The sequence below is a fragment of the Sinocyclocheilus rhinocerous genome, unplaced genomic scaffold (genome assembly GCF_001515625.1).
Source record: "Sinocyclocheilus rhinocerous isolate Xijiao unplaced genomic scaffold, SAMN03320098_v1.1 scaffold1201, whole genome shotgun sequence".
Classification (NCBI taxonomy): Eukaryota; Metazoa; Chordata; class Actinopteri; order Cypriniformes; family Cyprinidae; genus Sinocyclocheilus; species Sinocyclocheilus rhinocerous.
The window spans coordinates 981,409-992,380 of NW_015654059.1; the positions used below are offsets into that span (position 1 = coordinate 981,409).

General features: G+C 36.2%; 2 protein-coding genes across 5 annotated transcripts in view; both read right to left on the reverse strand.

The window, feature by feature from the left end:
• The window catches only part of csk (C-terminal Src kinase), a 27,120-nt gene extending 21,577 nt beyond the window's left edge, over positions 1-5,543 (reverse strand). The window contains exons 1-2 of one of the 3 annotated variants that reach the window (XM_016523227.1): positions 5,505-5,543; positions 5,048-5,145 (exon numbers count right to left, since the gene is read on the reverse strand). The gene's annotated coding sequence lies outside the window, so the exon portion shown is untranslated. Of the gene's footprint in view, positions 1-5,047; positions 5,484-5,504 lie in introns of those variants that run through there. The other 2 variants (XM_016523228.1, XM_016523226.1) reach the window with 2 other exon arrangements.
• A 2,122-nt stretch (positions 5,544-7,665) lies between these two features.
• Positions 7,666-10,972, reverse strand: part of LOC107716710 (enhancer of mRNA-decapping protein 3-like) — an 11,133-nt gene continuing 7,826 nt past the window's right edge. For both annotated transcript variants that reach the window (XM_016523236.1, XM_016523235.1), the window contains exon 7: positions 7,666-9,358. In XM_016523236.1, coding sequence (XP_016378722.1) covers positions 9,024-9,358 — 335 coding nt within the window. In that variant the 3' untranslated portion in view covers positions 7,666-9,023. The remainder of the gene's footprint in view (positions 9,359-10,972) is intronic.

Consider the following 10,972-nt stretch of genomic DNA (forward strand, 5'->3'; position numbering starts at 1 on the left):
CTTGAATGTAAACATTGTCATGAATTTGTTGTATTCCCATTTGTAAAATAGCCAACAAATTAATTGTTGTAGGCTAACCCGATCTCATGAAAGTGCGTATAGCACGATTTTCTGCTTCTATTTGGCGTAATATTTCTATGCAGAAATTGACTTTGGCATGCAAAAGACTGATGAATTCATAATTAATGGCATGGCTGGTTTAGTCGACAGAAATACGGGACACACAGGCCTATAATAACTGCTGAAATGTTTGCGGGGCAAATCTCAGGTCAGTCTGAGCGCTCATGGTATGCACAGTGCGCACAGCCGTACACCTGCAGGTGCCACTGATGCAGTAGATCTTACAATTCTTATGAGCGTGTGCGTGACCGTGATTTGTGCGCAAGCATGTCAGTGAGCATGGCATCACAATCGATCAGATGCGTGTTAAAGTTGCGTTCGTTATTATAGCACCCCCCCACCACACACACACACACACACACACAAATTGCAGAGGGCCTCGCACACCCCCCTTGCGCCGGCCCTGTTTGAATGTCACACAAAACGTCATACACTGTGATTTATGCCATCATGTTCAAAGTGAAGCACATGTGAGACTCAGTTGGGGAGGCATGACAGTTGCCTTCAAGCCACATGAGGAACCAGGAAACCAGCTTCAATGAGAGAGAACAGAGACACGATGTGCTCAGAGATAGAGTGGATTCCAGCCTCGCAGCCTTTCATCCCCTAAATCCATCTACTTCACATCCTCTTAAAAAAACATCTGATCTATTAGAAGAACACTTACAAAATACTACTATGGGTCAGCATACGACCCTACCCGAACGTTTGGATGCTCTTCAATTCTCCCTTTCAGCCACAAATGGGGCATCTTTCAGCATGTTAATTTAATGAGTACAGTCAGTATGTTTCAGGAGGGCCACTGAGATATGCTCTCTATTTTTAGATCAGTTATGAAGTGCTAATGTGTCAGGGTGTGTATCCGTGAAAATTTCAGAGGGAAATGCTCAATATCAGGCATTCATTCGCATATTTGTCTTAGATTTGTTAGATAGACAAAAATAAATCCTAATCCAATCCTTCTGATATTACCGAAATATTCTGTAGCATTCTTTCAATGACATAAAAATAATTATACATGAATATGATAATCATGGTGATACCATCTGAAACAGTTACTGTACCACTATTGTACTATTTTTTGTAAAGGCAATTATTGCATTTGTGCCGCTGAATGTGTATGAGAAGATGAAAATGATATTAGTGAAAAGCAGCATTACGATATGTGGAATTCTTAACTTTTACTATCAGTGCACTGGGGCAAGATCCAACAGGTTGAGAGATTGTGACCTCAGGTATTCTGCTCAACACTCCCCCAACTATATTCTGCACATCACACCTGACGACACAAATGTTTCATGAGATTGTTTTCTGTCTTGGAAGCTGATAAGACCAAACTGAGCACACATAGCCATGCTATCATCTCATCTTCTTAATAAACAAATTAAAATAATACACAAAAGAATTGGGCTGCTGAAAATTCCGTTTTGCTGTCTAAGGAATAAATTACATTTGAAAATATATATTCAAATCTAATTTTTTTTGTTGTTTGTTGTATTTGTGATCAAATAAATGCAGCATTGGTAAGCATAAAAGATTTCTTTCAAAAACATGGAAGAAAAAAAACAAAACAATTACTGGCCCCATGATTCAAAATGTATTACATTTAAATTGTATTTATTAATATATATATATATATATATATATATATATATATATATATATATATAATATGTATATATGTTTTGAATCATGTGGCCTTTAAGTTATAAATAATTAACTACCTTCATTTTAGAGCATGTTATGCATTATTAATACTTAACTGCAGTAACAAAAACAAAAGCTGTTCAACAAAATAATTACATATTTATATACAGGTTATTTTAGTAATAATCCTCAGTTCCACATGTAATTATACACAAACACTGATCTTATGGGAGGCCCTTCATACTTCATCACCAAGAAATTCCTCATGCATGTCATTAATATTCATGTGCAAATTTCCACAGTGATGGAAGACAAAGCATTCCTACAAAGGCCACAGGGAAATGCAGTGTAGGGGATTATACTGAGAGAATAACCATTTTCATTCTGAAATATTAAATATGATAGAATATGACTGAATATATTTAGTTTTAACGTAAATAAAAAGGCATTCATTTATAATTAAAATTATAAATATTAAAAATATACATTTCATAAACCTTAAAATTATGTGAACTAAGAAAAGGAGTGAAAAATTTAAGGGGGTCTGAATACTTTCCGTACCCACTGTATATACACACACTGTATATAGCTAGCCACCTTACATTTTCTCACAAGATTGGATTGGAGATTATGTTAAAAAAAATTACAAATAAAACAATGCCAAAAACAATCAAAGACCCCAGTAAATGAGGGTCTCATTGGGTGTATATCATTAGCCTTCATAATTATTCCCAGTTATTTCCTTCAGTTCTGTTACCACAAGACTTTTTAAGCTCCACACCAGCCAGTGTCATGGCAGGGGGCGTCTCACACCAGCTTGACCCAGCAAACGCTCTCCCCTCTGGGCAGAGCTGTTCCTAAAGCTCCCTTTGATGCTTAATTACACTGCTCTGTCATCTACTGACAAGCCACTGTGACAGTAGGGAGGCAAAGAGACGACCAACATAAACAAGGTGAGCTCTACAACCAAACATGCAACTAGAACAACTTCAGTTTAGGTCTGATCCTCTAACAGAAGACTTGGCATATAACATATCACAACATTTATGGTCATTTTTGCAGCTGGACAGTATCTGTCCCCTTATTTTGAAAGGCAAAATAACACTGCAAAGAGATTTGACAGTAATGAGCGGTATCAGTATCGCGTGTCAGGCTCTGCAAGGAAGTGTTGTTATTAAACTGAGCAGTGTATGAGAATAAGGAAATAGCATATGTCAGTAAAACTGACTACTGTTGGCAAAATGAGCAAAAAAACAATGTACAACAAAAGTACACCACAAAGCACAGCAGTTTAGCAGCAGGGGAAATCCCATTGTAAATGACAGAGCTGAGTAGTTTAGAAAGACATTAATTCTGACAGACACTCCGAGATGCAACGAAGCTCAACTGAGGAGCTCTTGCAGGTGTGAATAAAAGGAACTGAACAGGAAGTGCTGTTTTCATGCTCTTCAAAAGAGGGGATCCGCTTTTAACGGCCATCTGTGCGATGACAAGGACAGCCGATACGATTTTAAGCAAAAAAGAATGAATGAAGGCAGAAATGGCATAAAATATAAACAGTTACACATATAATGAGGACAAGGGAGACATTCTAGAATGGCTGCCCAGTTAACAGATAAAAAAAAAATCTAGCATAATTTATTGAAATCTCATGTTGTTCCAAAGCTGTATGAAAAAAAGGAGGAAATTTTTTAAGGAATACACATGGGAACTGGGTCTGTGAAGCCCCAAAACACAAAAGCACCATACAAATATCCATATGACTTTTGCACTATATTCCGACTATTATGACTTTGTGGTAGAAGCTTGCTGAAATCTAAGTCATTATTTACTGAAAATCTTCCCATGCTCTGAAGCTTTAAGATCTAATGACTATTAAATACCAAAATTATTAAACAAGCAGTGTTTTTCAAATGTATAACTGAGATACTATTATAGTTTTTACTAATATTTTACATTTTAGTTTTAATTTTAGTTAATTAATTAATGTATTTTAAACTTGGTTTTGTGTTCTTGTCATTTTTAAATGTCTGTATAGTTTTTATTAATTTTACTTCTGTTTTAGTTTGTTATTTTAGTACATGAAGTTAAATCTATTTTATTTAGTATTTTATTATTTTTATGATTTAATACATATAAATGAAAACGAGAAATGTTGGCAACTAGCTCAAATATAAGTTTGAACATTAATATATACAATTTGAGTTAATGTTTATTTTAAGTAATTGAATATTAAGAAATGTAATATATAATATATAGCATATAATAAACTGGGTAAAAAGACATGCAATTACCAACACAACTTTATAACATTTTTGTAGAATAAAAGTACATTTCTGAGCCCATTTCAGAGGTTTACCGGCAACCACTGAAATATTGTGCATTGGACATATGAACTATTTTTATGAAACTTTTACTGTCCTAAGCATTACAGTCCACATTCATTTTCATTATGTGAAAAACAAGAGTGGTCTGGATATTCATTAAAAAAATAAAACAATTTTTAAAAAAAAGTCATGTTTGAAACATGACAGTGACAATTTGGGGAACTGGTCCTTTCAAATCTGCACTATAGGAAGTGACCTTTGGATTTCAACCTTTCTAAATCCATCTCATTAATATTAATGAAGGCAAAACACACTGAAGTCTTTCTACTATAATTTGAATAACTGCCCTTTTAACATGGGGATTTTTTCTGTTCAAATAGCACGTAACCATTCTAGGTCTGGTTACAAGTGACTGAGACTGAGCTGTAGCCTATGTGTTTACTAGTAAATAAGTGTACCATTTCATGCTACCTTGGCGTCCCATAACAGCTAAAAACATGAGTGTCTGCCACCAAAACTTCAGTTCAATCCCACATTCAGATGTTGTTATTAAACACTCAAAAAACCATGACAACATGACAATCCCAGAATGATGCTGATGGGGAACAGCACTGCTGATCCAATCAGGACTGGCAAAGAGACAATACATCTCAAACTGGGACTAGTCCATTATGCACTATCCAATGCATTTTATAATGCAATGCTTTATGATGCATCTTGCACAGATGCTTTAAGATGATTAATTAACAAATCATGAATGACTTCCAAAGACGCGTTTTGTCTCATGCAGGAGCCTCAAGTGGCTCTTATTTGGACAGCTGTGAAGCAGACCATCGCATTCAAATTCAAAAACACAATGCGCCCATTCTTATACATGCAGAAGGTTGAAAGAAGCAAAAAGGAGGTTAAGATCAAGCTATAATATTGGCATAATACATAATACAAAACAGTACCTATGTGTTCTGTAGATGATCAGCCCTTGGTGTCCAAAAGCCTTAAAGTTAGAGATGTTTTAGGCTTGTCCACTAAGTCCATGTGTGGGTCAAACCCACTAGATCGTATCAACAGAAGATACAGAAGTAGTCATTCACACATTCAGCAAAAGAGATCTTCCATAGAGCTTTCCTTTAACATCAACGCAGACAAAAAATGATCGGCTCGTCCGTGCATACAAATATAAGCCCCCAAATCGTTAAAGACTGCAGCGACTGAATGCGCTTCAATTTAAAAACACAGCGCGTGTGAGGAAACAAACGGCTCGGCTTAAAAAACACAACTGTTGCAGCGTTTCACAAACCGGAGAAGTCGATAAACGGTACGCCGCCTGAAGTGAGCAGTTTTTAAGCGTTACGGAAGCACAGCACACCCAGGGGCTACAGCTGTCTTTTACACACACACACACATACATACGTTCAGGCCCTTGAAAAGGAAACGCACTTCTTCAGACAGCCCCGTGCGTAGTGCGCATGCGTCTCTCTGGTGCGCGAATTTACTAATTCAACTACGGAGAAGGCTTAGCTTATGAATATTAATTAAGTGACGAGATGTAATTTGATGATAGCAAGAGGTTGGTAGGTGGGCGGCACGTTGCTGGCCAATTACAAACGTTATAATGACGGCTCGTCAATATTAATGAGGCTGCGTAACTGGACGCTCCAGGAAGGTTACCAAGCAACGTCACTATACATAATTAATATTTATAAGCAGCCCTTTCCGTGGTAGGATTCGTAATCTCGCATTTGGAGACAGGAGCGACAGCACGCGCTTTTAAAGAGAATTGCAACGATAAAGACATTCATTCATTACATTTATAAAAAAAAGAATGTTGTATTTAATTTTTTTTACAGCATTGTAACTGTAAATAAAACAACAACAGTCATAAAGTCATATTTCCATTCTCTTTATTTATTCAGTCCTTACACTTCAAGGTTGACAATGTTAAGCATGTAAGGTTTCCAGTGATATCAGAACTATGCAGAACAAATGTCACTAATTCACAATTAATGGTAACGTTGTTGTTGTTGTCTAAACCAGAACTGAATCGTGTCTTGCCTTATACAACAGGTGCAGAGATAAATGATAAAATTACGCAATGCTGACAACCTTTATCTCATGCTTTTGTGAAGAAAACGGCGTAAGAATGGAAACCTGTGGAAAGAAACCAAAAAGTAGCTTTCAACTTTTGATACTGAACAAAACCCCCTCAAACGTCGAGAGACGTATTTGATGACATCATCGTGGGGGAGCCACAAAAATGAACATCACCAGATAACAACAAAACATTTTCGCAATTTTTTTTTTTTAAACTGCTCAACTGAGTGTGGTCAGATTTTAGACGCAAACTCCTACAGAGGAATGATTTATATCAAACTGCATTTTAACATACATCTAAGCACAAGTAGTGCTTAGGTATCAAACAATATTTAACTGAATATTACGACTGGGCTCTGTAGCTCTTATCAATTAGAGTCAATTTTTTATTTTTGAAAACCAAATGAAAAAAAAAAAAGTACAGCAGTAATATTTTCAATTTCAAGTAACAAGTCGTAAAAACAAGTTTAGTGCTGGATTTGCTCAGTAACTGCTGTATTATTAGACACACATGTTCTCCTATCTGTATTCATCCACTATAAGATGGACCTTTGCTATTCTGTGACAGTGCAATCTCATTACATCATTAACTTATTAAAGGAACACTCCACTATTTCTGAAAATAGGCAAATTTTCCAACTCCCCTAGACTTAAACAGTTGAGTTTTACCGTTTTCGAATCCATTCAGCCGATCTCCGGGTCTGGCGGTAGCGCTTTTAGCTGTAGCTTAGCATAGATCATTGAATCTGATTAGACCGTTAGCATCTCGCTCAAAAATGACCAAAGAGTTTCTATATTTTTCCTATTTAAAACTTGACTTGTAGTTACATCGTGTACGAAGACCGACAGAAAATGAAAAGTTGCGATTTTCTAGGGCGATATGGCTAGGAACTATACTCTCATTCCGGCTAACTTCCGTCAACATAACCAATGTGACCACCTGCTTGCACAGGGAGCGTGCTGGGGACTATTTTCAGGCGCTTCGAAAACGGTAAAACTCAACTGTTTAACTCTAGGGGAGTTGGAAAATGAGCCTATTTTCAAAAATAGTGGAGTGTTCCTTTAATGCTTTTAATAATTACCTCTCATTTAGTCTTTGTTTTTAAGCTCAAAAGCAAATTAAAATTAGCTCCAACAGCCACCAGAGGCTGCACCAATAACCTTACAGACACAAACATCAACAGTGAAAGAAAAGGAGAGAGAAAAAAAACAATTCACATTTAATTTTTCCCATGACTGAGAATAGATGATGTGTAAGGTCTGTTGGTTTCTAGTTTATCCTAACACTTGTGACCAGAAAGATTAGACATCTGGGGCGGTCAACTTTAGCGAGGTCACCCCTAGATTGTACATAGCTTAACCAATGTTTCAAAAAATAAAAAGCAAAGAAAATAAAAAGCGCTTAAACCATGAATGTGGCTTATGGACAGAAAACAAAAATAAAATCAGTAGAAAAAAATCTTCTAAATTAAATCTGGGAGAAAAATAAAAATATTTGCTAGTCAAATTCAGAGAACATCACAATAAAGCTTAAACGAAAAAACATTTAGTAAAAAAGTAAATTAGTCTGATGAAAGCAATACATTATTTCCTGGTGTCAGTTTGAAACAATTTTAAGTTCATTATTGTTGCATATGGATCTTTTATAGAGCATTTGCGAGTCATAAGTGCCTCTCATTTTAACTGTGAAGGCATGATACGATCTGCAGATTCAAGCAAATATTTCAACTGTCCTTATCAGTGCTTTTGAAAAACTCATTATTCATTACCCAAAAGAACTGAGTGTGCAGCACACACCGACTTTTTGCTTTGTAATGGGTTTTGTGAGCACAGTAATACAACCTGTAATAAAATCATGAATCGATTTCAGCAAGCAGGTTTCTTGCAACACGTGGAGCATCTTTCTTAATAAAAGATCCTTGTTTGATGTAACCAAACAAGCAATGCCATTCGATCTGAAACCCATTTAAAACAGGATTTCATAAGCTGCTTATTATTTTTGAGCACTGAGAACTGAAACAAATGGAAATGAGGTAAAGCACAGCAATGAATATTAGCCTAAGAAAACTGGTGGCCAATGACTGCTTAAAATGGTCAGTATTGGTCCAATGGCAACCAATATCACAAACTAGTTTTTTAGTACACTTATCTTCCCATTCAAGTGTGCAACATTTTATCACTGATGAGATCCCAGTCAATCTGTCATATTTACAGCACACAGGGCTTGGTCAACAAAGCAAATAACGCTGTAAGAAATTTTGCATGCAATAAACTGCCATAATTCCAGTGCCTTAACACTGACTTTGATCAATCTGGCACAAAAAGAAGAAAAGATGAAACCCCCATCTAATGCACATTTTTCTATGGGGAAAATTAAAGTCGATCTAAATCAGCACATCCAACGATGAACTAAAAGCAAATTCTTCTATTTAAGATGCTGAAAGTAACAGAATAAGATTCAAAAATGCCATAAGACCAATTCAGTCGCATTAAGTGTGAGCCAGTTGCTTTTTTGTGGCTTTACTGCATATTTAATCAAAAAGATCAGCCTTGCATATTAAAACGGCTGTGTGAAAGATTATTGTAAGACTGTTAGAATGCAGCAGACGGCGAGTATAATGATGTTGGTTCTGCTTTTAACATATCAGGTTTGTCACAAGAGCTGGTATCATTTGCCATCACTTCCCTTTGATGGGAATCATCACAGAAGTATAGAAGAAGCTGAGAAAAATAGAGACTGAGAAGCTTCAGTTCTGCTGCAACATTCAAACCGTGGTCCGTTCATACTTAAAATCTTTAAGGCAGGTTCAGTGAGCCTTGACCGTGAAAGTCAACGGCTTATACAGAGTGCAGCGGAATGACGAATTTACATCCAAAGGGGGAGTGGTATTTGATCCCCACTTCCTGGAATACCTGTCGGGGAATGCCGATGTCACACAGGTAGACTCGGCCTGCGTCCTCAGACACAGGCAGCGGGAGGCCGAGGGAAAGTGACCATTTTGCTTCCACGGCATGTGCCTGTCCACTTACTGGAGGGTCGATGCTCAGTACTGGGGCTCGGTTCTGGTTGGCCCAGTCGGCGGCAGCCTTGTACCAGGGCTGCTCCCTCAAGAATCCGTTTTCATGCGAATCCAGGCAGTTTATGACCAGGTCAACTGGCGTTTCGGGCAAGTCTGAGGGTGAAATTAAATTTATTTATTTTTTTAAATGAGTGGATAAGACTAATGTACTTTAATTTTTAACACAGAACCCATTTATATAGCATACACCTCCCACTGGCTTTCAGAAGTGTTCCGGTATATTACATAAGGAGGGTGGGTGGGTACAAAGTTAAATATGTTTTTGCAATTCAGAGTGGAAGTTTCCAAGACTTTCTAAGCCCATCTAAACAAAGCATTCAGGTGGGTGTGTTAGGAAGATATGTGACATACAGAAACCATGCTCAAGATTTTTTGTCATCAAAATTTGTGTTAATGGAAACAGATCTTTGGGGGGAAAATCAACTGGATTACACTGGTGATCCAATCACAAGTGGTCAGAAGTCATGTTGATTAGAGATGCACAATACTAAAATTTTGGATAATAGAATAAGCTGATTATTATTTTTATTTTATGGTTGATAACTGTTAAAAAAATTTATATCAAAATTCTATACCATTTTGTCTAACTGAATTAAAAAGAGCAATTCAAGAGAAGTAGACACTGCGCTTCAGAGCAAACGCAGGCGAACCTGAAGTTTCAAGCTGCTGAGCAGCGTTTGGATGAATATGTAAACATATTCTGCGCCCTTTACTCTCAATAACAAAATAAACACAACAAAAACTGACAGCGGTGAGAAAGCAGCAGTTAAGAACGTATCTGATTACAGCGATGTGGATGTTTGCACAAGCTCTGCAGTTCGGTCCAGTCACGTCACGTTTATATAGTACTTTATGCAATAGATAGCCTTAAATCAAGCAGCTTTACAGTATTAAACATGAAAAACCAGAGTCAGTGTCGCTTTCAGTTAGAATTACAACTTGATTTTCTGTTATAAAGCAGCTCTCCAGTGTTGAGCTAATGATAAAATCTTTTTATTAGTGTGAATTTTTTTTTTATTTAATTAAAGTGATGGTTTGGTTTGTAGAGATCAAAGCTTGATCTAGCTCAGGACTGTTTTGATTATCATAACCCTATAAGGTATTTTAAGAGAGATTATGTTGCGAATAAAATAGTGTATCCAAAAATAAAGCGTCTTATCTCTTACCTTTATTTTGTTTCTTATCCTTATGACTTACAAAAGGAGATGTTAGGCAGAATTATGTCATTCAGTTACTTTTTCATTTAGCTAATGAAATGGTAAATGAGAGAGATTCTTTGTCTGTCATCTCATTTTGTGTGCCAAATATATTTATTTGTATAAATTAATTGCATAATTGTATTTTCATACTATGATTTTCAAAAGTTGAAGTGATTACCTTTATTTGTTAGAATATGTATAACTCAATATTTTAAATAATTGCAAAAGCTGAATAATCAAAGTCTACTGATTAATCAGTGGAATAATCGACGATTAACCGCTCTAATAATCGTTAGATATCAAAATAATCGTTTGTTGCAGCCCTATAGCGTGTATATATATATATATATATATAGTATATAAGGCTATTATATAGTATTATAGTGGTTCAACGCATTATATTGTGTTTTTCTGAGTCACAGATCAGATTATTTTTTCGGATAAGCATGAAAAAAAATATTTAAAGTCAAGTCACCTTTATTTATATAGCGCTTTTAACAATACAGAT